General features: G+C 48.9%; 1 protein-coding gene across 2 annotated transcripts in view; it reads right to left on the reverse strand.

Annotated features, from left to right (window-relative positions):
- The window catches only part of Hel89B (histone acetyltransferase 1), a 282,946-nt gene that overhangs the window by 104,281 nt on the left and 152,490 nt on the right, over positions 1–26,175 (reverse strand). For both annotated transcript variants that reach the window (XM_045760944.2, XM_045760943.2), the window contains one exon: positions 22,390–22,524. In XM_045760944.2, coding sequence (XP_045616900.2) covers positions 22,390–22,524 — 135 coding nt within the window. The remainder of the gene's footprint in view (positions 1–22,389; positions 22,525–26,175) is intronic.

The following is a 26,175-nucleotide window of genomic DNA, read 5'->3' on the forward strand; positions in this document are numbered from 1 at the left end:
AGGATGCCAGGGAGCCTCCGGAACTCGCCCAGAAAATGGTGTTTCATTATATTCAACCCTGGTTTTCTGGGGGGAGCCCCTATGGCTTCCCGGAGCTAACTACCCACAGAGGAAAGAATAGGGACTTACCCGGGAGGCGGTTGCTGCTCACTCCTCAACCCGAAGTCAAGACAACTGGCTGCATCCGCTGACCCAAAACGACATTGGACCGACTGGGCCCAGGAAAGTTAACAAGGTAATGAGAAGCCAGGACCCTGTTCGACTGCCAAAATCCCCACGCCCAAATGTAAGCTCTGGACATATTGCCAAAGACGGCAGCAAGAGCCGCGAACTTGCGGACGTCACGGGCACGGGGATAGACCGCAGGCTGGTTAGCCTTAACCCTTTGGCGTTCTGGGCCCCCGAGCGCTCCACTACCCCGGGTGGGTTTGGGCGTTCCGCGGGAGCGCGAAGGAGAGCGCGGTAAATTCTGAAAAGTGTATACTTTTTTCAACTTTGTCAGCTCAATTCTCGTCCTAAGATTTTCAATTTGGTATCAGTGTCTTCACAATAGAATTCTCTACAAGATTAAATGCATATAAACTCCAAAAGCCCAGCTTACCATCCGCAACTAACAGAGAAAGTGAGTGAAAGTTACCCGGGAGCGCACAAGAGTGATAAAATGTTTACACTCTTTTCAATTTTGTCAACTCAATTCTCGTGCTAGGTCTTTCATTTTTGTATCAATGTGTTCGCAATAGAATTCCCAACAGAAGTATATGCATATAATGTCAAAAACAGCAGCGATCTCCACCCGCCGACGTGATGAAAACAGGCCGCGGTTACCAGAAAGAGAGCGCTGTGTAACCCCAAGCTGCCTCTTATTACATTAGAGAGTAATTCTGAAAAGTGTATACTTTTTTAAACTTTGTCATCTCAATTCTTGTCCTAGATTTTTCAATTTGGTATCAATGTGTTCGCAATAGAATTCTCTACAGGAGTATATGCAAATATAAAGTCCAAAAGACTGGCATACCACCCACAGCAAACAGAAAAAGTGACAGTGTTACCCACGTGAGCGCTAATAAAGAGCAATAAAATGGGTATTCTGTTTTCAATTTTGTTACCTCAATTCTTGTCCTAGGTCTTTCATTTTGGTATCAATGTCTTCACAATGAAATTCCCTACAAGTGTAAATGCATATAATGTCCAAAACTGCGGCAAAACCTCCCTGAAAACGCCGCTACTTTTGCCGCATGGAGGACTCAATGCCGAGTCCTTGCCAGACGTTCCTGTAGTAAACGGGCAACTCAGCATCGAGTCGTCGCTGAGCGAAAGTGTTAATAACCCTGCGGACGACCTGGGAGACCCGCACCCTCGAACAGGGAAGAAGGGAAACTGGATCAACCCAAAGCGCGTCCACAGACACAGAAGCCATGGCGCACAAATAACGGCGGAGAACCTTAACCGGACACAAAGCATGATACACCCGGCCTAACCAACTAAGCACCAACAACCCAGGGTCCCCTCCGGAAAGCAGCAGTCTCATTCTTCGCCAGAAAAGAAGGAGAAGGCTGCAGACCAACAAACTGATCTCCCCGACCGAAGGAGCAGAAACCTCTGCGCCGGGGGAGAGCATGAAGCTCACCAATCCGACCCCTAGAGGCCAATGCCAACAGGAAAAAGAGCCTTCGAAAAACAATTCGGAACTGAAGGAGCCACAACAAAACGAGTTGAAGAAAGAAAAGAGAGCACTCTGTCCAAAGACCAGGCCAGCTCAGGCGACGCATGAACAGGCCGGAGGTGAAACAATGCCCGAGACAGCTTACGAAACGGTGCAGACGTGACATCAATACCGAAAGCAAGCTGAAGCGGCTCCGCCAGCGCCGCACGATACGAGGTGACAGTGTTAAGCATAAGGAGACGATCCTGGAACAACCAAGAGAGAAAAGACAACACCACCCGAACAGAAAGCGAAGTACAACGACGAAGATGTAAGAAGAACCAGAAGGACTGCCAGGAAACTTCATACTGCTTCCAAGATGAAGCCCACAGGTGGGACACTAATAAGGAAGCCACCTGATCACCATAGAGATGATGATAAATTCGAGTCAAAAATGCCATACGCGAAGATTCCAGGAGAAGATTGAACTATCCATGTGACGTACCAGTTCGATCTGCTGGAAGAGGCACAGCCGCGAGGAAAACCTCCGGGTTCGGACACCGAGCAAGCAGTGCCTGAAACCACGGCTGGGCCGGCCACCAAGGGGCCAAGAGGACAACTCTCCCCTGGTAAGTCTCCAAGCGAGTCAGGACCTGGAGCAACAGCTGAACCGGGGGAAAGAGGTACAGGAACCCCCAGCTCGACCAAAAGGCGTTGTCCCTGAGGGCCTCGTAGTCGGGAAAGGGCGCCACATACAGGGGAAGGCGCTGCAACCACGCCGACACAAAAAGGTCCACCTCAGGGCATCCGAACGTCTGGCAAAGCCAACGGAAGGAGTTGGCAACGACCATCCATTCTGTGGAGAGGGGGAATGAAATGAGACAGGCCATCGGACAAGATGTTGGACACTCTCCACACATGAACTGTCAGGAGAGCCAAACCCCCAGAACTCGGCAGACGAGTCACCCGAAGTGACCAGCGCCAAAGAGCCAAGGACCGCATCTAATCTCCCCATTGTTCACACAATGAACCACCAGGGAGCAGTCCAAATGGAGCCAGATTGTCAATCCACGGGCAACTCGAAGCCTGCAAAGAGCAAACCACACCACCGCGAACTCCCGCATAGTGCTGAGGGCTCGACAGAAGGACGGACCCCAACGTCACTGGCCGGCCTGGTGAGCACTGATCACAAAGCCTCAGCCAAGAGACGACGCATCAGTGAACACATTGAGCGAGGGCTTGGGTAGGCACCAAGGCAATGAACCCGGAAAAACCCTAAGAGGAAGCCAGCGATGCAGTAACCGACGCAAAGCCCTGGGGTCCGAACCCAGTGATTGCGAAAGAGAGGCGGAAGGGACATCCCAGAAGGAACCAGAACAGCCGACGATACCAAACCCGACCCAGTGGGTAGACCAGCATTGCGAAGTTCTGGCTCCCGCATGGACCCTCGAGCAACTGCCGGGCGACCCGGGAGACAGACCCCCAGAAACAGGCGCATGTGGGACCACAGCAGCAGGAGAGACTTCGGACGAAGAGACAAGGAAGCGATCCGAGAGTCCCACACAAAGCCCAGCCAGGTCCGAACCTGGGTGAGAACCAGATGGGACTTTCTCCAGTTCACCAAGAATCTGAACCCAGCGAGCTGAGAAAGAACCAGATCCCAGGCCAGCAGACAAGTGGACTGGCTGGGAGCCCAAACTAACCAGTCGTCGAGGTAGGCCAACACCCGAACACTTAACAGACGCAGACGGGTCACCACGACCCACGTGAGGCATGTGAAAACGCGAGGTGCCAGGTGCAACCCGAACAGGAGACAAAGAAAGCGGTAAGCATGAAGCCCCACAACGAAACCGAGCCAGTCCCTGAACCCCAGATGAATCGGGACATGCCAATAAGCGTCCCGGAGTTCCAGGGACACCATCCAAGCGCCTGGCTCCAACAGGAGTCGAACCTGGGACAGCGTGGCCATCCGAAAGGAGGGGCAATGAACCCAGGGGTTCAGACGGGACAAGTTCAGAATGAACCGCAGGTCCGCGCAGTCCCGTTTCGGGACTGGAAACAGGCGGGAAACCCATCTGAGGGACGTCATCATCGTTTCGACTACGCCCAAGCGAACCCACTCCAAGACGACATAACAGAGCCTCCCCTGCCAGCCCCGAGCCCCCCACAGGGGGAGGGGCCACCCAACGCCACCGGAGGCCATGCGAAACGACCCAAAACGCTCCCTAATCGTTGGACCAGGCGTGAGCGAACAGCGCAAGTCTCCACCCCATCGCCCCATCAATGGGGCGAACCGCGAAAGGGCCGGCACCCCTTACAAGACCCAGAACCTCGCACAGAGTCAAATAGAGAGAAGGATCTGGGGGTTGATATCACACCGAACCTGTCCCCAGAGGCCCACATCAAAAGAATATCATCAGCGGCATATGCTAGACTGGCCAACATAAGAACTGCCTTCAGAAACTTGTGTAAGGAATCTTTCAGAACCCTGTATACCACTTATGTAAGACCAATCCTGGAGTATGCAGCTCCAGCCTGGAGTCCATACCTAGTTAAACACAAGACAAAGTTAGAGAAGATTCAGCGGTATGCCACCAGGCTCGTCCCGGAACTGAGAGGATTGAGCTACGAGGAAAGGCTAAAGGAGCTGAACCTCACATCCCTGGAAAACAGAAGAGTAAGGGGAGACATGATAACCACCTACAAAATTCTCAGGGGAATTGACAGGGTGGACAAAGACAAACCCTTCAGCATGGGTGGGACACGAACAAGGGGACACAGGTGGAAACTTAGTACCCAGATGAGCCACAGAGACGTTAGAAAGAATTTTTTCAGTGTCAGAGTAGTTAATAAATGGAATGCACTAGGAAGTGATGTGGTGGAGGCTGACTCCATACACAGTTTCAAATGTAGATATGATAGAGCCCAGTAGGCTCAGGAATCTGTACACCAGTTGATTGACAGTTGAGAGGCGGGACCAAAGAGCCAGAGCTCAACCCCCACAAGCACAATTAGGTGAGTACAATTAGGTGAGTACAGAGCAAACACCGCGCCGACCAGACGAAGGCGGATCCGAAGGAGGGACCGAACCCGAAACCGACACCAGTGGCCTATCATGACGAGAGGAACCCCGAGCCTTGGCACGACCCTTCCGGGAAGGCCCACCACGGGACCCCCGGAGAACCAGCAAGTCCAACATAGGACGGCAAGAATCCGAAGCAGCCTGAATATACTGCACAAAGATGGAAGCCTCAAACAAGAGAGGACAAAAAGGGAAAGACATCCTAAGAGCCAAGGCCCAAGCAGATTCCACAGAGGCGGCAAGCACCATCTGCCGACACACGAGCCAGGAAGCATAAAACAGCCACCACATCCTGCAAGATCGGCGTGAAAAGCTTCAGCAAGGCAGCTAATGAGCGAGCCGCCGAGGCCAAGGCGCCAGATCCAAGAACAGACCCAAGCGCCCCCACATCCTCCGTGATCCAGTCAGAAGACAGCTCCAGGAGGGAAAAAAGCGCAAGGCCACAACCAAAAGGCCCCGAGCGCACAAGTCCTCCGCCACCTGCGCCGCCGAAAGGGAGGGAACCTGCACATGGAGCTGAACGTCACCAACATCCCGGGGAAGGGCAGGACATCCCAGGGACAAGCACTCATTGAGGTGCTCAAGGTTGCCCCCCAGGAAAACCTGAAGCACCATCGAAGCCACCCACCACTCAAGCATGCAGGAACGGCAGAAGGAGTGCTAAGCCTCCACGGCAAAAACAGGACAGTCTGCCAGCCAAGACGACTCCGGGACCTCATAACGAAGCCAGAAAGAGAATGAAGTCCCAAACCTGAACGCCAAGGGATCCACTGCCGAGGCATAATTTGGGTCACGCAGGAGGTTAGCCGCAAGGGTTGGATGCGATAAGCCAAAAACCTCCGGAAAGACGGAACCGAAGCACCTGGGGAAAACACGGAACCGAACCAGGGGAGGGCCAGACACCAAGTCCAACTCGTACACAGAGGGGGGAAAAGAAAACCCTACTCCTTGTAACAGTAAGCCCCACTCAGAGGGTATAAAAACCCAGGCGGGGTCCAGTGGGGCCCTAGGCCCTCAAGTCAGCCCCTCCCCAGCCCCAGGGTCTTCCTCCGCAGGACCTGGGGCTGAGTCCTCTCCCAAGCACCGACCCCATCAGACAAGGCCGGTACTGCCGTAGAAGCCAGATAGAATGAGGCCCACTGGTCAGACCCAGAGGCTTCGGCCAGGGGAGGAGACTCGGATGCCTCAGTTGCCACACAGGAAGGGATGTCCCCCGAGGCTGCCAGAGTCTCAAGACCAACTAACCCCTGCCCCGACTCCAAAACCCTCAGACGTTTCGGGGCCGGAAGCAGGGAAGGGGGACCAGAATGAACAACAAAAGGGGAAGGATTAGGAGGTGCAGACTGAACCAGGGTTGAAGCGACCCCCAGCCCCCATGTCCGGGTCCCTATAAGTAAAACGGGGCAGCCGCGGGGCATCCAGGTGAGCAACCAACCGAGCGCGTTGCAACAAACGAAACCTAGAATGCACCTCCTGCGCAGCCTGTACCCGAAGATGATCATCCACAGATTGGGTAAAGTGAGTAACCAGCATGCAACAATACTCACAGGACTCAGGGTTGAAAGTGTCACCGACCCAACAGGCTGCGTGATGGAGGCAAAAACAATGAGGGACGCCCTGAGACACTGAGCATTTACTTGAAGAGGACTCTCACTCAGGGTAAACCCAGGCAGGGTACTGCTAACCAACACCCAAAACTACCAAACAAACTGTCTAAAGCTGAACCCCAGGGACGTGTACACTCACGGGGACCAAGCAGGGGGCACCACCAAGTATCAGGGCGAGGCCAAACACCAGTGGCAAGTAGGACAGAACCCCCCCCCCCACCAAGGCAAAAACAAAAAGAAAAACAAAACCCTGCAAGAGGACAACATACCCCAAGGAACAGAGCCAGCTGCTGTGATAGGTGACAATAAGCTGCGCAGCATCCTGCACCCCTTACCAGTGCAAAAACTGCCTCTTACCCTAAGGTAAACTAGGGAAACAAAACACCCAAGTACCCAAAGGGCGGCTGAAAAACCGAGCAGTTAAACAGACCCACAGAGGTAGACCCCGAGGAACCTGTGGAAGGTAACCCCAAGCTCCAAGTGCAGTACTTACAAGGCATCTAGGGAAGGGAACCCTAGGTACATGCAGCCTGAGTACTGAAGAATAACTCCTGGCTCTCGCACCCTTGGAGTACAGCCGCCACACACAAGGCACAGCGCTGCAAAAAGACTGGAGCCAGAGCACACAACCGAGCTGATAGCATCAGCCTCAAGAACTGGGGTGTGGATTGCTGGCCTGGGTCTGGGGCTACCCCTTCCCCCTCCCGGGGAGGGGGGAGCTGTGCAGACAGCGGCGCGATGACAGGTGACATCATACTAGTTTGCTCGTTTTTTGTTTGGGGAGTTTTAGCCACTCGTTCGGCTTTTGGTTGCAATTTTCACCAGAATAGGGGTTTGTTTTGGGACGCCTACCATTCTGGGTGCCTAACCCAGTCGATGGCAGACATAGAATGCTTCCAATCACACGGGGGTTTCTATAGGCCATTGCTCCCCTTGCCTCTCTAGAGGGGGCCAGGTTCTGGCTCGTGGTCCCCGGTAGGCCCATAAAAACTCCATAAACATGACTGATGCCAAAGTCTGACATTAGCATATCAGCCTAGTAAGCTCCGAGGAGCCATAGGGGCTCCCCCTAGAAATGTTAATTTGTGTTCCCTGAGCACATGAAAAAAAATCGTAGGCGACATATCTTGGGTGCAATAGGCCGAGGAAGTCTGCCAAAATAGGGATGTCGACAGAGCTATCGTCAGAGGCGGTCAGCGTCACCCAAGCGGTCAGGTGGGAGTTGCCACAAAGATATTATTACCTAATTATTTCAATGTCTGATTGACTTTTTCTTAGTTTTTTGCAATAATATCATTCAATAGTGTGTAATGTGATAGATTTATATAATAAAATGTGTGAATCATCACTATACTGTACTCAAAAGTATGATGTTCATATTAGTGATTCAATTATTATGTTCATAAAACAATAAATAAATAGTTTTGCAATTATTACACTATATACACACATATATAAGTATCTACATGTTTTGTTCACCACAACTGTACAACTAAACTGATACAGTATAGTTAGTTCAGGCACTAAGAGACATCGCTACACACACACAGCTGGGGGCCTCGTAGCCTGGTGGATAGCGCGCAGGATTCGTAATTCTGTGGCGCGGGTTCGATTCCCGCACGAGGCAGAAACAAATGGGCAAAGTTTCTTTCACCCTGAATGCCCCTGTTACCTAGCAGTAAATAGGTACCTGGGAGTTAGTCAGCTGTCACGGGCTGCTTCCTGGGGTGTGTGTGTGTGGGGGGTGTGGAAAAAAAAAAAAAAAAAAAAAATAGTTAGTAAACAGTTGATTGACAGTTGAGAGGCGGGCCGAAAGAGCAAAGCTCAACCCCCGTAAAAACACAACTAGTAAACACAGCTGGCAGCTGCCTCCCTCACTCATTCAAGGTCAGGCGCACTAAGATTTCTCCCCCGATAATACTGTTTGTAGTGTTATTAAACTATATACACACATTATATATAAGTATCTACATGTTGTAAGCACCGTAACTGTACAGCTAAGCTTGTAGGGTGCCCAAAGAGCCTAGTGGCCACCCTCTACATAGCTAGACCAGTCATGCAGATGATGCCACCTCCATCACCCAATTGGCTTCTCCCAACATAATCCTTTTGCTGTTATTACACTAATACAGTACACACATTATATATAAGTATCTATATTTGCATTCACCATAGAGAACCACTGAGCTGGTATGGTGAATGCAGACAATAACTGGTGGCCACACAGTCAGTTAACGACACTATCTCCCTCCCTCCTTACGCATTACTCCTCCCACACAGCAATAATGATCGCAACAATCCTGTTATTATCACAATCACGGCCATTTTTATCGCATTCAGAGGACATCTGTAATACAGTACTGTCATCGTTAAATAATAGTAGTTACATATTTATTTTTACATTTTTAGGCGATCCTGTAGTCAGAAGCTGAACAGCAATGCTGTTAGCTCATGCTGCTTGCACCAGCATTGGTTGCTCCCACAGTACTGTGGCTCTCACAACGGAGAATATTGCCCATGATTTTTTTTAACCATGGCAGCTGTTTACAAGAGCCCTGAGGAAGTTGATGTGAACCCTGTGTAGCCGCGAGCCATTTGAATCGTGCCCGGCACCCAATGACGTATATATACGCCATGCGCACAGTGGGACATGTTACTCATGGCGTATATATACGCCATGCGCAGTTTAACCCTTAAAGTGCGCATCACGTCATATGACATGTTGGACGTTGTTCCAGTCAACTGCGCATCACCTCATATGATGTGTTGGAGTACTACGCAAGATTTAAACAGCCCGCGGATACACGGGGTTCACCACACCTTTCTTTTTTTTTTCTTTCTTTTTTCTTTCAAAAGAAGATAGAGAGAAGCTGAAACTGAACCTCGCCGAGGCAAAACATTTAAATGAGAGCAGGAATGAAGAAGAAATAAATTCTTTTTTCTACAAAGTGATAGGGGTAGGCAAACCAGTAAAGTGGTACATAAAGGCAAACCAACAAAATCAATAGAGAGAGGGGGAGTGAAGAATAAGGAGAGGGGGAACAAGTTCCTGAAGATTGCATACACCAACATAGATGGAGTGAGATCGAAGATACTGGAGTTAAGTGATGTAATACAGCTGCAGACACCAGACATTGTTGCACTCACGGAGACAAAACTTGAAGATGTAATTTTAAATGAGGTCATATTCCCAAGGGGCTACTCAATTTGGAGACGGGACAGAAAAATTAGGAAAGGCGGTGGCGTTGCTGTGCTGGTAAAAGAACACCTAAAGGTGAAGGAAATAATGACTGCCAATCCACAAGAAGTTGACATAATAGCACTAGAGATCTGCTATGAGGATGATAAACTAATGATGATAAATGCATATAGTCCACCGCCAAGCAGCACATGGTCAAAGGAGGAGCTAGATAGTAAACGTGAAGGTCTTATAACAATAATGAGAGAGATTATAGCGAGAGCGGATAACGATAGATCACGACTGTTGATAGTCGGTGACTTCAACTTGAAATCCATAGACTGGGAAGCATATGAAGCTAAAACAGAAGATTTTTGGACCTGTAAATTTGTAGACCTCATCCTGGAAACATTCTTGTATCAACATGTTAAACAAGCTACGAGGATGAGGGAAGGGGACGTTCCCTCCATGCTAGATTTGATATTTACCAGGAAGGAGGAAGAGATATTTGACATTCAGTACCTTCCTCCCTTGGGTAAAAGTGACCATGTCTTTTTGGGAATAAAGTATGCAATGCGTTATAAGCTGGAAGAAAATAAGGAGGTTGAAGCAGTTGAAAAACCAGACTTCAGGAGAGGACATTATGGTGACCTTGAAAATTTTTTAGTGAGTATAATTGGACAGACTTGATGCTAGGCAAGGAAGTGAATGAGATGTATGGCAAGTTTTGTGAAATATATGATAAAGGCACAAAAAAATTTATACCAAAACAGAGATGCAGAACTAGGAAACAGGATTGGTTCAATAGAAATTGCGAGAGGGCTAGAGACCGAAAGACACAAAAATGGAATCAATACAGGAAGAGGCCGAACCCCCAAACATACCAGCGATACAAAGATGCGAGAAACAACTACACGGCAGTGAGGAGAGAGGCAGAAAGAAATTTTGAAAAAGGGATTGCGGACAAATGTAAAACAGAACCAGGTCTATTCTATAAATTCATAAACAACAAATTGCAGGTAAAGGATAATATTCAGAGGTTGAAAATGGGAAATAGATTCACGGAAGATGAAAAGGAAATGTGTGAAACACTAAACGAAAAGTTCCAAAGTGTGTTTGTACAAAATGAAATCTTTAGGGAACCAGATTCAATAAGAATTCCAGAGAACAACATAGAACACATAGAGGTGTCTAGAGACGAAGTGGAAAAAATGCTCAAGGAGCTCGGTAAGAACAAAGCAGCTGGCCCAGATGGCGTTTCACCATGGGTTCTGAGAGAATGTGCATCTGAGCTCAGCATTCCACTTCACCTGATCTTTCAGGCATCCCTGTGTACAGGAATCGTAGCAGACGGGTGGAAACAGGCTAACATAGTTCCAATCTACAAAAGTGGCAGCAGGGAAGACCCCCTCAATTATAGACCTGTATCATTGACAAGTGTAATAGTGAAAGTATGGGAAAAACTAATCAAAACTAAATGGGTAGAACACCTAGAGAGAAATGATATAATATCAGACAGACAGTATGGTTTTCGATCTGGAAGATCCTGTGTATCGAATTTACTCAGTTTCTATGATCGAGCCACAGAGATATTACAGGAAAGAGATGGTTGGGTTGACTGCATCTATCTGGACCTAAAAAAGGCTTTCGACAGAGTTCCACATAAGAGGTTGTTCTGGAAACTGGAAAATATTGGAGGGGTGACAGGTAAGCTTCTATCATGGATGAAAAATTTTCTGACTGATAGAAAAATGAGGGCAGTAATCAGAGGCAATGTATCAGAATGGAGAAATGTCACAAGTGGAGTACCACAGGGTTCAGTTCTTGCACCAGTGATGTTTATTGTGTACATAAATGATCTACCAGTTGGTATACAGAATTATATGAACATGTTTGCTGATGATGCTAAGATAATAGGAAGGATAAGAAATTTAGATGACTGTCATGCCCTTCAAAAAGACCTGGACAAAATAAGTATATGGAGCACCACTTGGCAAATGGAATTTAATGTTAATAAATGTCATGTTATGGAATGTGGAATAGGAGAACATAGACCCCACACAACCTATATATTATGTGAGAAATCTTTAAAGAATTCTGATAAAGAAAGAGATCTAGGAGTGGTTCTAGATAGAAAACTATCACCTGAGGACCACATAAAGAATATTGTGCAAGGAGCCTATGCTATGCTTTCTAACTTCAGAATTGCATTTAAATACATGGATGGTGATATACTAAAGAAATTGTTCATGACTTTTGTTAGGCCAAAGCTAGAATATGCAGCTGTTGTGTGGTGCCCATATCTTAAGAAGCACATCAACAAACTGGAAAAGGTGCAAAGACATGCTACTAAGTGGCTCCCAGAACTGAAGGGCAAGAGCTACGAGGAGAGGTTAGAAGCATTAAATATGCCAAAACTAGAAGACAGAAGAAAAAGAGGTGATATGATCACTACATACAAAATAGTAACAGGAATTGACAAAATCGACAGGGAAGACTTCCTGAGACCTGGAACTTCAAGAACAAGAGGTCATAGATTTAAACTAGCTAAACACAGATGCCGAAGAAATATAAGAAAATTCACCTTCGCAAATAGAGTGGTAGACGGTTGGAACAAGTTAAGTGAGAAGGTGGTGGAGGCCAAGACCGTCAGTAATTTCAAAGCGTTATATGACAAAGAATGCTGGGAAGACGGGACACCACGAGCGTAGCTCTCATCCTGTAACTACACTTAGGTAATTACACTTAGGTAATTACACCTTCATCAGGGCTCTTGTAAACAGACGCCATTTTAAAAAAAAATCGTGGGCCAAACTCCTGGGTGTTATTGGCCTCAGTATTGAGTGAGCAACCAAGCCTGACGCACGCAGCATGAGCTAACAGCACTGCTGTTCAGCATGTGACCACAGCATCGCCTAAAAATGCCAAATTATACTTGTTCATGCTATTATGTAGCGATGATATTATTACAGAAGACCCCTGACTGTGATAAAACTGACCAGGGTTCTGATAATAGCAGGATTGTGGTGATATTTAGTGCTGTGCGCCATGGAGGGAGGAGTAATGCTGTGGGAGGGAGGGTGGTGGCGATGTCTTTTGAGTGTGTGTGGCCACCTTTTATTGACTGCACTCAGCATACCAGCTTAGTGGTTCGCTATGGTGAACACAAATGTAGATACTTATATATAACGTGTGTATAGAGGGTATAAACAGCAAGAGAAGGTTTGGAGCTGCCATTTTGGTGAGGGCGGTGGCGTCGTCTGCCCGACGCCACCGTGCAGACGACGGTGTTGTTTACTGGTTACCACAATGGTCTTTGGGCACCATACCAGTTTATTTGTACAAGTATGATGAATAAAACAGGTAGATATTTATATATAATGTGTGTATATAGCGTAATAACACCACACAGTATTGTTGGAGGAGAAATATTAGTGCGTCTGGCCTTGAGGGCGGCCGCCGATCAGCTGACTGTGTGAGTAGCTACATCTTTGTGCCTTTATTCACCATACAAACTTAGATGTACAGATATGGTGAACAAAACATGTAGATACTTATATATAACGTCTGTATATAAGATATATAGCGTAATAACACCACACAGTATTGTTGGAGGAGAAATATTAGTGCGTCTGACCTTGAGGGCGGCCGCCGATCAGCTGACTGTGTGAGTAGCCACATCTCTGTGCCTTTACTCACCATAGAAGCTTAGATGTACAGATATGGTGAACAAAACATGTAGATACTTATATATAATGTCTGTATATAGTGAATTATAGTAAAAACATTATTGTGGGAGGAGAATGTGGGTGAGTCAGATGACTGGAGGGAGGGCGGGAGTGGCTGGCTGGTAAATGGCGGTCACTCCTCGTTACTTTTTGACTCATAATAGCTACTTAGTGGTTCGTTATAGTGAACAAACATGCAGATACTTATATATAACCAGTGCTTATAATGTAATAACCGACAAAGTATTTGTTCACCGATTGATGAACATAATTAAATCAACAATATGCACACCATATTTTTGAGTACAGCAATGATTCACTCATTTTATTATATAAATATATCAAACTACACATTATTGAATAATATTACAGCAAAAAAAGTATGAAAAATCAATCAGAGACATTGAAATAATTCGGTAATTATCTCTTTGTGGCAACTCCGGCCTGACAGCTTGCGAGCAACAGACCGCCTGGGACGCACGCTGAGTCAGCGCCTATAATTTGCCAGACTTCCCCGCCCTATAGCGGGCAATATATGCCACTTACGATTTTTTTATTATTTTTCCCGTGATCAGTGAACACAAATTAACAGGATAGGAAGAAAAAATATATTTTTTTTTTTTTTAAATGACATGCGCCTGTGGGGATGACAGGATATTAAACCCCGAGCATGTTAAGGGTTAATGGTTAAGAACATTGTGCAAGGAGCCTATGCTACACTTTCTGACTTCAGAATTGCTTTTAAATACATGGATGGAGAAATAGTAAAGAAATTGTTTACAACTTTTGTTAGACCAAAGCTGGAATATGCAGCAGTTGTGTGGTGCCCATATCTTAAGAAGCACATCAACAAACTGGAAAAGGTGCAAAGACATGCAACTAAGTGGCTCCCAGAACTGAAGGACAAGAGCTACGAGGAGAGGTTAGAGACATTAAATATGCAAAAACTAGAAGATAGAAGAAAAAGAGGCAATACGATCATTAATTACAAAATAGTAACAGGAATCGATATAATTGATAGGGAAGAATTCCAGAGGCCCGGAACTTCAAGAACAAGAGGTCATAGATTTAAACTAACGAAACAAAGCTGCCGGAGAAATATAAGAAAATTCACTTTTGTAAACAGAGTGGTAGACGGTTGGAACACGTTAGGCGAGACGTTGGTGGAGGTCAAAACCGTCGGTAATTTCAAAGCGTTATATGACAAAGAGTGCTGGGAAGATGGGACACCACAAGCGTAGCTCTCATCCTGTAACTACACTTAGGTAATTGCTTGACACTATCACAGCCAGTGACCATTCAGTAAGATTCACCCTGGATGTAGGTAATCTTGGATAATATTAGATGCCAGGATGATGCTGACCCTCCTGTCATATACAGTAATTCTGAAATGTCTTAAACATTTCTTAGGTGACTAGTAAGAATGCATATTTAATAATGCATTCAACTAAGAGCACCACTTGGTTTCCAAACCTCTTGGGGACAAGACCCGTTGGTTAACACGTAAGTTCGTAAACAAGAAACAGAGGGAGAAAATAAACTAAAAATGTAAAAAAAAAAAAAAAAAAATTTGACAGGTTCATATCGTAAATGTGACCGTATTTTGTTTGTACTCACCAATAAGTGAAGTCCTGATCCGCTTTATAAAAGTCCTTAATTGTTCCTAGCTGATTATTAAGACCTCTGGCAAACATCCTCTGGATGTTTCCTGCCATCCTGCAGGAACATCCTGCCAGCCTGCATGCAGGCACATCTTACCAGCCAGCCTGCCAGCCAGCCTGCAGGCACATCCTGCCAGCCATCCTGCAGGCACATCCTGCCAGCCTGCATGCAGGCACATACTGCCAGCCAGCCTGCAGGCACATCCTGCCAGCCAGCCTGCAGGCACATCCTGCCAGCCAGCCTGCAGGCGCATCCTGCCAGCCAGCCTGCAGGCACATCCTGCCAGCCAGCCTGCAGGCACATCCTGCCAGCCAGCCTGCAGGCACATCCTGCCAGCCAGCCTGCAGGAACATCCTGCCAGCCAGCCTGCAGGCACATCCTGCCAGCCAGCCTGCAGGCACATCCTGCCAGTCAGCCTGCAGGCACATCCTGCCAGCCATCCTGCAGGAACATCCTGCCAGCCTGCATGCAGGCACATCTTACCAGCCAGCCTGCATGCAGGCACATCTTACCAGCCAGCCTGCCAGCCAGCCTGCAGGCACATCCTGCCAGCCAGCCTGCAGGCACATCCTACCAGCCAGCCTGCAGGCACATCCTGCCAGCCAGCCTGCAGGCACATCCTGCCAGCCAGCCTGCAGGCACATCCTGCCAGCCAGCCTGCAGGCACATCCTGCCAGCCAGCCTGGAGGCACATCCTGCCAGCCAGCCTGCAGGCACATCCTGCCAGCCAGCCTGCAGGCACATCCTGCCAGCCAGCCTGCAGGCACATCCTGCCAGCCAGCCTGCAGGAACATCCTGCCAGCCAGCCTGCAGGCACATCCTGCCAGCCAGCCTGCAGGCACATCCTGCCAGCCAGCCTGCAGGCACATCCTGCCAGCCAGCCTGCAGGCACATCCTGCCAGCCAGCCTGCAGGCACATCCTGCCAGCCAGCCTGCAGGCACATCCTGCCAGCCAGCCTGCAGGCACATCCTGCCAGCCAGCCTGCAGGCACATCCTGCCAGCCAGCCTGCAGGCACATCCTGCCAGCCAGCCTGCAGGCACATCCTGCCAGCCAGCCTGCAGGCACATCCTGCCAGCCAGCCTGCAGGCACATCCTGCCAGCCAGCCTGCAGGCACATCCTGCCAGCCAGCCTGCAGGCACATCCTGCCAGCCAGCCTGCAGGCACATCCTGCCAGCCAGCCTGCCAGCCAGCCTGCAGGCACATCCTGCCAGCCAGCCTGCCAGCCAGCCTGCAGGCACATCCTGCCAGCCAGCCTGCAGGCACATCCTGCCAGCCAGCCTGCAGGCACATCCTGCCAGCCAGCCTGCAGTCACATCCTGCCAGCCAGCCTGCAGGAACATCCTGCCAGCCTGCAGGAACATCCTGCCAGCCAGCCTGCCAACCAGCCTGCAGGCACATCCTGCCAGCCAGCCTGCAGGAACATCCTGCCAGCCAGCCTGCCAGCCAGCCTGCAGGCACATCCTGCCAGCCAGCCTGCAGTCACATCCTGCCAGCCAGCCTGCAGGAACATCCTGCCAGCCAGCCTGCCAGCCAGCCTGCAGGCACATCCTGCCAGCCAGCCTGCAGTCACATCCTGCCAGCCAGCCTGCAGTCACATCCTGCCAGCCAGCCTGCAGGAACATCCTGCCAGCCAGCCTGCAGGAACATCCTGCCAGCCAGCCTGCAGGAACATCCTGCCAGCCAGCCTGCAGGAACATCCTGCCAGCCAGCCTGCAGGCACATCCTGCCAGCCAGCCTGCAGGCACATCCTGCCAGCCAGCCTGCAGGAACATCCTGCCAGTCAGCCTGCAGGAACATCCTGCCAGTCAGCCTGCAGGAACATCCTGCCAGTCAGCCTGCAGGCACATCCTGCCAGCCAGCCTGCAGGCACATCCTGCCAGCCAGCCTGCAGTCACATCCTGCCAGCCAGCCTGCAGGCACATCCTGCCAGCCAGCCTGCAGGCACATCCTGCCAGCCAGCCTGCAGGCACATCCTGCCAGCCAGCCTGCAGGAACATCCTGCCAGCCAGCCTGCAGGAACATCCTGCCAGCCAGCCTGCAGGAACATCCTGCCAGCCAGCCTGCAGGAACATCCTGCCAGCCAGCCTGCAGGAACATCCTGCCAGCCAGCCTGCAGGAACATCCTGCCAGCCAGCCTGCAGGAACATCATGCCAGCCAGCCTGCAGTCACATCCTGCCAGCCAGCCTGCAGGCACATCCTGCCAGCCAGCCTGCAGGCACATCCTGCCAGCCAGCCTGCAGGCACATCCTGCCAGCCAGCCTGCAGGCACATCCTGCCAGCCAGCCTGCAGGCACATCCTGCCAGCCAGCCTGCAGGCACATCCTGCCAGCCAGCCTGCAGGCACATCCTGCCAGCCAGCCTGCAGGCACATCCTGCCAGCCAGCCTGCAGGCACATCCTGCCAGCCAGCCTGCAGGCACATCCTGCCAGCCAGCCTGCAGGCACATCCTGCCAGCCAGCCTGCAGGCACATCCTGCCAGCCAGCCTGCAGGAACATCCTGCCAGCCAGCCTGCAGGCACATCCTGCCAGCCAGCCTGCAGGCACATCCTGCCAGCCAGCCTGCAGGAACATCCTGCCAGCCAGCCTGCAGGCACATCCTGCCAGCCAGCCTGCAGGCACATCCTGCCAGCCAGCCTGCAGGCACATCCTGCCAGCCAGCCTGCAGGCACATCCTGCCAGCCAGCCTGCAGGCACATCCTGCAAGCCAGCCTGCAGGAACATCCTGCCAGTCAGCCTGCAGGAACATCCTGCCAGCCAGCCTGCAGGAACATCCTGCCAGCCAGCCTGCAGGAACATCCTGCCAGCCAGCCTGCAGGAACATCCTGCCAGCCAGCCTGCAGGAACATCCTGCCAGCCAGCCTGCAGGAACATCCTGCCAGCCAGCCTGCAGGAACATCCTGCCAGCCAGCCTGCAGGAACATCCTGCCAGCCAGCCAACCTGCCAGCCAGCCAGCCAGCCAGCCAGCCAGCCAGCCAGCCAGCCAGCCTGCCAGCCTGCCTGCCTGCCTGCCTGCCTGCCTGCCTGCCTGCCTGCCTGCCTGCCTGCCTGCCTGCCTGCCTGCCTCCCTCCCTCCCTCCCTGCCATCCTGCTAACGGGTCAAGTGTGTTAGGCTTATCTTCGGGAGTGAGCCGGTCTCTCCCCCACCACCGACAACCCCCCCCCCCCCCTACATCCCATACTCTCTCTTAACCCTTAAACTGTGCATGGCGTATATATACGCTCTGAGTAACATGTCCCACCGTGCGCATGGCGTATGTATACGCCCAAGGGTGCCAGGCCCGATTCAAATGGCCCGCGGCTACACGGGGTTCGCATTAGCTTCCTCAGAGCTCTTGTAAACAGACGTCATTTTTTTTTTAAATCGTGGGCAATATTCTCAGGTGTGAGAGCCACAGTACTGTTGGAGCTACCAAGGCTGGCGCACGCAGCATGAGCGAACAGCATTGCTGTTCAGCTTGTGACCACAGCATCGCCGAAAAACGTCAAAATAAATATATAATTGTTATTATTTAGCGACGACAATATTACAGATGCCCCTGACTGTGATATAAATAACCAGGGTTGTGATAATAGCAGGACTGTTGCAATAATTAGTGCTGTGGGAGGAGTGATGCTGAGAGACGGAGGGAGACAGCATCGTTTACTGACTGTGTGGCTAGCTGTTATTGTTTGCATTCACCATACCAGCTCAGTGGTTCTCTATGGTGAACACAAATGTAGATACTTATATATAATGTGTGTATTAGTGTAATAACAGCAAAAGGATTATGCTGGGAGGAGCCATTTGGGTGACGGAGGTGACGTCGTCTGCATGATTTGTCTATGCTTTTTGGGCGCACTACAAGCTTAGGTGTACTGTTACGGTGCATACAACATGTAGATACTTATAATATGTGTATACAGTATAGTGTAATAACACTGCAAACAGTATTGTTGGGGGAGAAAGTTTAGTGCGTGTGACCTTGAATGAGTGAGGGAGCCGCCAGCTGACTGTGTGTATAGCGACGACTCTTAGTGCCTGGACTAACTATATCAGCTTAGCTGTACAGTTGTGAACAAAATATATACATACTTATATATAACGTCTGTATATAGAGTAATAACACCACAAATGGTATTGTTGGGGGAGAAATTTTAGTGCGTGTGTTAAGGGAGTGGCAGCGAGTGGTTGGCTGGTGGTAACTCCTCGTTGCTTTTCGACTCTCAATACCAACTTAGTGGTTCGTTATGGTGAACAAAACATGCAGATACTTATATATAACCTGTGTATAGAGTGTAATAGCAGCAAAACTATTTGTTTATTGTTTTATGAACATAATAATTGAATCACTAATATGCACATCATACTTTTGAGTACAGTAGTACCTCGGAATGCGAGTGTCCCTGTATGCGAGTTTTTCGGAAGACGAGCAGGATTTACTCCAAAAATATGTCTCGGAAGGCGAGGGTTACCTCAGGACGCAAGTTTGTTGATACGTGTACAGGCCGACTGGCGCGTGGTGGCATGGCGATCGCGCCTCAGTTTACCAGTGTCTCGTGTCCAGTGACTATCCCACCTGAATTCTTCACAAGGATTTACAGTTTTTTATCGTTTTTATGGCCATTTGAGCATAAAAGTTGTCATTATATATCTTGCCATGGGTCTCAAGACAGCCATTGGTAAGGTTCAACCTAAAAAAATAGCTGTGAGTAGAGGCAGTAGAGGATGTCCCTTCTCGATTAAGAAAATGTGTGAAGTATGGGAAGAACTGCAAAGTTTTGTTGAAAAAACTCACCCAGATAAAGCTGTAGCAGGCCGTTGCATTGACCTTTTAAATGATAATGTGATGTCTTACTACAGACAAGTGTTAACACTTTCGCGCTTTAGATTAGAGATAACTCGTCGCCGTTTTCTCTTACGATTCCGCATAACAGCCTACTTTTCTCGTCCATCGAAAAAATATTTCTATAAATTCCATTTTTTAACCGAAATGGATGGGGATACTTTTGTTTTGTAGGGAATTTATTTGCGAATGTTTTGGTACCAGAATGAATATTATATCACATAAACTTCTATGATTAAAAAAAAAAATACACAAAGTATGTTTGGGGGTGTGGCGAGCGTGTGGCAGTGGGTTCCCTTTAGCCGTTGATATATCCAACACGTGGGAAATATTTGTATGTGTTATGTATATGTCTGTGTAGGGAATTTTACTGCGATCACTGTCATACAAATTATAAAATGTTTCAACAAGTATAAACATGACAAACATCAAACGAACGAAAACAATGCGTTCGTTTCTGCCGCGAACGCATACTGAGCGACGTGGTTCTATATTTGGCGCTTCTCTTACACATGCTTTGTACAAATGTTATACAGTTCATCTTATAGAAAATTTTATTGCGAACACATTGGTATAAAAAAGAAATACGTACATAGAAAAGTAGGGTCAGGAAACGTATAAGTTTCCAAGCATGATTTCCCCCCTGTGTTTTCACCAGTGCGCTCGCGGCTAACTACTCTCCACTTCACACACTCTTGCGGGTGGGCAATTACCTACATTAAACATTCATATGCATATGTCCGTGTAGAGAATTTTATTGCGATTCCAATGATACCACAATTAGCGATGTAGGACAACTGTAGGCTTCGCAACCATTAAGAGAGTGGAAACATTTTGTTGCTGTTTGGCGCTCTTGGCGAGTGATCTGCATAGTTTTTTATTTGGTGTTGATACTCCTTATGCTTGGGCGGCATTTTATAGGTATGCTCTTATAGACAATTTCATTGCGAACACAGTGATACCAAATTTAAATACGTGCGCCTTCAATTATTGTCAGGACAGCCAAAAGAGTGTACACTTTTCGGTCTTACCGCGTAGGCGCGCAAAGTGCCGAAAGCATCTGGGGTATTGTTTTTTTTTGAGTTCCGAGAGCGCGAAAGTGTTAAAATGTAGGGAAAAACAAGTGTCATTAGATAAATTCTTAGTAAAACAAGCAAGTCCTAGTGGTATGCAGGCAAAATGTTCCAGAGTGTGCATACCAGTGAAGTCCTCACTGCCTGATGTGATAATGGAAGGGGACTCCCCTTCCAAACAGTAACTCCTCTCTTCCTCCCACCTCCTCACCATCTTCCATACGCCTACAGCATTCAACAGCAAGGTAAGTAATAACTTGAACATAGTTTTGTAGGTTTATTTAGATGAATTAGTTATAAAAATTTAGTTTGATGTGGGGTTTTTGGGGTAGTCAGGAACGGATTAATTCATTTCCCTTTATTTCTTATGGGGAAATTAGCTTCGGAATGCGAGTTTTCGGAATACGAGGCGTTTCCAGGAACCAATTAAACTCTTAAACTGAGGTATGCCTGTATAGCGATTATTCACCACTTTTATTATATAAATATATTACAATACACACTATTGAATAATATTACTGCAAAAAACCTAAGAAAAAATCAACCAAAGACATAGAAATAATTAAGTGATAATATCTTTGTGGCACGCGGTTCAACCGTATGACTATCCCTGCCTGCCTGCCAGCCTGCCTGCCTCTCTGCCTGCCATCCAGCCTGCCTCCCTCTGCCTGCCATCCAGCCTGCCTCCCTCTCTGCCTGCCATCCAGCCTGCCTCCCTCTCTGCCTGCCATCCAGCCTGCCTCCCTCTCTGCCTGCCATCCAGCCTGCCTCCCTCTCTGCCTGCCATCCAGCCTGCCTCCCTCTCTGCCTGCCATCCAGCCTGCCTCCCTCTCTGCCTGCCATCCAGCCTGCCTCCCTCTCTGCCTGCCATCCAGCCTGCCTCCCTCTCTCCCTGCCATCCAGCCTGCCTCCCTCTCTCCCTGCCATCCAGCCTGCCTCCCTCTCTCCCTGCCATCCAGCCTGCCTCTCTCTCTCTCCCTGCCAGCCTGCCTGCCTTTCCCTCCCTCCCTAATTCTCACTACTTCCCTCCCTTCATGCCTACCTCCTAGCATCTCTCCCTACCTTCCCCTTCCTCCCAGCATCTTTCCCTCCCTCCCTTTATGACTAATTATCCCCCTCTCTCACTGATTCTCCCCCCCTCTCTCATACTGCCTCCTACCTAAGCTCTTCCATCCATCCACTCACCAGTCAGCCATCACTGACGGAATGCGTGCATTTGGAGCCGACATGGTGCACAGATGTTTCTTGATTGTGCAGATATGTAAAACAAGAGCACAGAATGAACATTCCAGCCTTATGACAATTCAAAATAAAAGGAATAATAGGCCGTGAATCTGTGAAGTCACAGTGGGCAAACTGGACCATCTCCCCACCCACCACCACAGGCCAACGTGACGCTTGGCGGACCCCTTCCTACCCGAACTTTGTTCGGGTACCATGACTCCCCAACCCCAATCGGGAAACTGGAAGTTTCGGATAACTAAAGTTCGGAAACCAAGTGGTGCTCTATAACACAAAAACATTGCCACACTACAACCTTGGCATGACCAGTTGTATCTACAATACTTAAATATTTATCATTTGTTTACCTCGTTTTCTATTATTGCTTCAGTAACCTCAGCAGGATCCTCACGCTTTGCATTGGCTGGAGGACGACCTGGAGGTCTGCCAGGTCCCCGACCACTCACTGAAGCACTACGACGCAACAGCTGGCGCTCAGCATTCTGAAATCAAATTATTGTCATCAAAATAAAATCACCTTAAATGTTTTTATGTCGTTTAACTGTCACCAATCAATTCCTTTTATCACTCCATCCAAAACTGGAACATGCAATAATTGTTTGGTGCATAATTGTCGATGAATCTGATGATCAATGTCCCCGTGGCACGGTCTCTGACTAAGCTTCCTTGTCAGTTGTCTGCTCAATCAAAATGCACATGAATAAACTGGACAGGGAGCAATGATGTGTTACTAAATGGCTTCCAGAACTGAAAAACAAGAGATACAAAGTGAGAGGTTAGAGATGTTAAATCTGACAAAGCTAGAAGATAGAAGGAAAAGGGGCAATATTATGACTACATACAAAATAGTAACTGGAATCATCAAAATACAGAAATTCTTGAAACCTGCCCTCATGAACCTGAGGTCATAGATTCAAACTAGGGAAATAAAGGTGCCAACAAAATTAGAAACTTCTCTTTTTGCAAACAGTGGTAGACAATTGAAACAAGTTGAGAAGGCAGTGGATGCCAAAAGTGCAATATGACAAAGTTCAGGGAAGATGGGACACCATAAGCATAACTCTCATCTTGTAACTACACTTGGGTAATTAAACATACACAACTCTAACCCTTGTATCTCCCCTAACTGGCCCCGTGTCGACAATTAAGTTCCAAAGCTTTACCTTGGATTCAATCAAATTACGAAAATCTTGCAATTATTATTTTTTTTTTTTTTTTTTTTTTTTTTTTTTTTGAGATATATACAAGAGCTGTTACATTCTTGTACAGCCACTAGCACGCGTAGCGTTTCGGGCAGGTCCCTGGAATACGATCCCCGCCGCGAAGAATCGTTTTTTCATCCAAGTACACATTTTACTGTTGCGTTAAACAGAGGCTACAGTTAAGGAATTGCGCCCAGTAACTCCTCCCCGGCCAGGATACGAAGCCATGACATAGCGCTCGCGGAACGCCAGGCCAGTGTCTTACCACTGCACCACGGAGACTGCAAATGAAGAAACCCTGAAACCTTGTATGAGAAATCTGGTGATTTCACTATTCTTCTTTGTTCTATTCTAGATGTGAAGACTTCTATTCTTCACTACCAGGATAGGAAATTCTAAAATAATTTCCATATTAGTTCAGATATCAAGGAGGCACAAAATAGTATATGCCCCATGCTAGGATTTAAGGACAAATGCAAGAACTGCCCACTTATCTGAATGATAAAATTGATTCTAGGCAAGAGCAACGCATTGAAAAGAGCACCAAGTGAAGCATTCATCACAGTGGAACTCCCAGCGTGCTGGGGCTTTGCTTACTGTCGAGGAATAAAGAAGCAGAAGAGTAATGGTTCGATATCTAGTGCTTTGATGATTTCAAAGTTTGTTTTTTTTTAAATTCTTCCTTTATAAAGACTTCTCGGCTGTGTTATTGTGTTTCGTAACAGTCTTTCAATGTTGTCAATGGTTTACCTCAGTATTGTATCAAGCCAATTTATGATTTTCACATGCTCTCTGTCTCATTATGGAAACAAGAAACTTTTCTGTGGAGAGCCCTTTCAGCTCCTCAGAGCTATGTCGGGCTGATGTGTATATATTAGACCGTGACAACAGACAATCGAAGGTGTTCTAAGCCTACCGGGGACCAGAGCCAGAACCTGACCCCCTCAAGAGAGGCACGAGGAGCAATGGCCTAAAGACACCCCCATGTAATTGGAAGCAGTCTTTGTCTGCCATCTACCAAATCAGGCACCCAGAAAGGTAGGAATCTCAAAACAGACTACTGCTGGTCAAAAATTGCAAACCAAAAGCCGAACTAGCAAACAGAACTCCCAATTAAAAACAGGGAAACAAACATGACGTCACCACAACTGCCGTGCATCTGTCTGCACACCCCCCTCCCCGGGAGGGGAACGGGGGGGGGCGGGGCCCCAGACCTTCACGCCTGCAACTCTCCTCAGTTGAAGACCCTGTTGTGTTGGTGACAGTCGATCGCTCTGGCTCCACTCTTTGCGCAGTGCTGCAGTGCAGTGTTGTTGCTCTGTTTTGGTGGCGTGTCAGCTGGAAGTAACACAAGAGTACTGGGGCTGCATGCACCTAGGGCTACCTTCTCTAGGTGTCCTGTAAGTATTGCCTTTGCGGCCTCAGGGTTATCTTCCATGAGCCGTTCAGGAGCAGCTACCTCCGTGTGGTTCTGCCGCTGCTTGGGGATTGCCTGCCCTTGGGGGTTCAGCTGGGGAGGTTCTTACTCCTGTTTGCCCTTGGGTAGGACACAATTTTGTCCCTGGCTGGGACAAAGTAGAAGTACTGTGCAGCTGTCCGATATATGCATAGCGACCGGTTCTGTTCACCTGGAGACGTTGTGCTTTTGCAGGGGTTTTCTTTTGTTTTTGTTTTGTTTTGCCTGGCAGGGGGTCTGCCTGGTGTGGCGGTAGGACCACTTGTAGGATTTTGGTGGTCCTCCACTAGATTCCCGTGTTTGCACGCATCGCAGGGGTTCAGCTTTTAGTCGTTTGCTTGGTAGCTCTGGTATAACCGGTTAGCAGTACCTCCCCTGGGCTTCCCTTAACAAGTCAGCCTAAGGGCCCTGGAAACCCCCTTTGGGGCTCAGTGATCCAATGTAGGAGACCTTTGAGTCCCACCTGACCTTGTGCGAGTTAGAAGGTTGCTCTGTCCCCTTGCCTCTGGGTGACACTCACCATCTACCTCCGCCTTGTGGCCTGTTAGAGTCAGTGACACTTATGACCCAGAGTCCTACTAGTGGTGTTCTTTGCTTGTACTCCATTCACCTAGTCCACTGAGACTGATATTCAGGTGCAGGCAGCTTTAGGTTGCAGCAATGTGCGAGGTTGATTGCCTTTCCGAATGCCCCGCAGCTGCCCCGCTAAATTATACTGGTAGTGAGACTCGGGCGGCTTCAGGGATTGCCTCTTCCGGATCGGCGGCGGAGGCATTCGAGCCTGGTTCTCCTGCCGGAGCTTTTGGGCCACGCCAGCTGGCCCCCTTCATTCCTGCTTTTCCGGTGGACTCTGCTTTTCCTCAAGAGGCAGAGGGTTTGGAGGACAGCTCGGCCTCAGGTCCTGACATGGAGGATTCTGGGGCTGGGGAGGAGTTATCTTGGGGGGCCCTGGGCCCCACTTATCCCTGCTTGGGTGTTTGGCACCCTCGGTACGGGGCTTGTTGTTACAGGGAAAGAGGTTTTCCTATCCCCCTCCCTGTACAATTTTGTTACAAGTTCGACTCCTCCTCGGGATCAGTTCCAAGTTCCCTTGGGTTCTTCGGTTCCCTCCTCCTTGAGGTTTTTGGCTTTCCACTGAGGAAGGTGTGGGAGGCCCTTGCGGCTTACCTCCTGCGAGACCCGGATTACGCCTTGATATTGAAGTCATCTTCTTTTGAGTTTGGGTCCTCTTTTTCCTTAATGGGTGCGTTGCAAGGTGCCGGAGTCTTCCTGGCTGGCAGACTGCCTTTTCTTTTGTTGGGGGCTTGGCATTCGTCCTGTCGGACTGCGCACTTGGATGGTGAGAGTTGACTACGGTTGTTCAGGTTTCCTGGGGGGGCGAGTTGGAGCACCTCAATGCATGCTTTTCCGCCCCTGTCCTCCCTTATGATGTCGGCCGGGTGCGGCTTCACGTGCAGGTTCCCTCCTTTTCAGCA

This window comes from Procambarus clarkii, chromosome 45 (genome assembly GCF_040958095.1).
Source record: "Procambarus clarkii isolate CNS0578487 chromosome 45, FALCON_Pclarkii_2.0, whole genome shotgun sequence".
Lineage (NCBI taxonomy): Eukaryota > Metazoa > Arthropoda > Malacostraca > Decapoda > Cambaridae > Procambarus > Procambarus clarkii.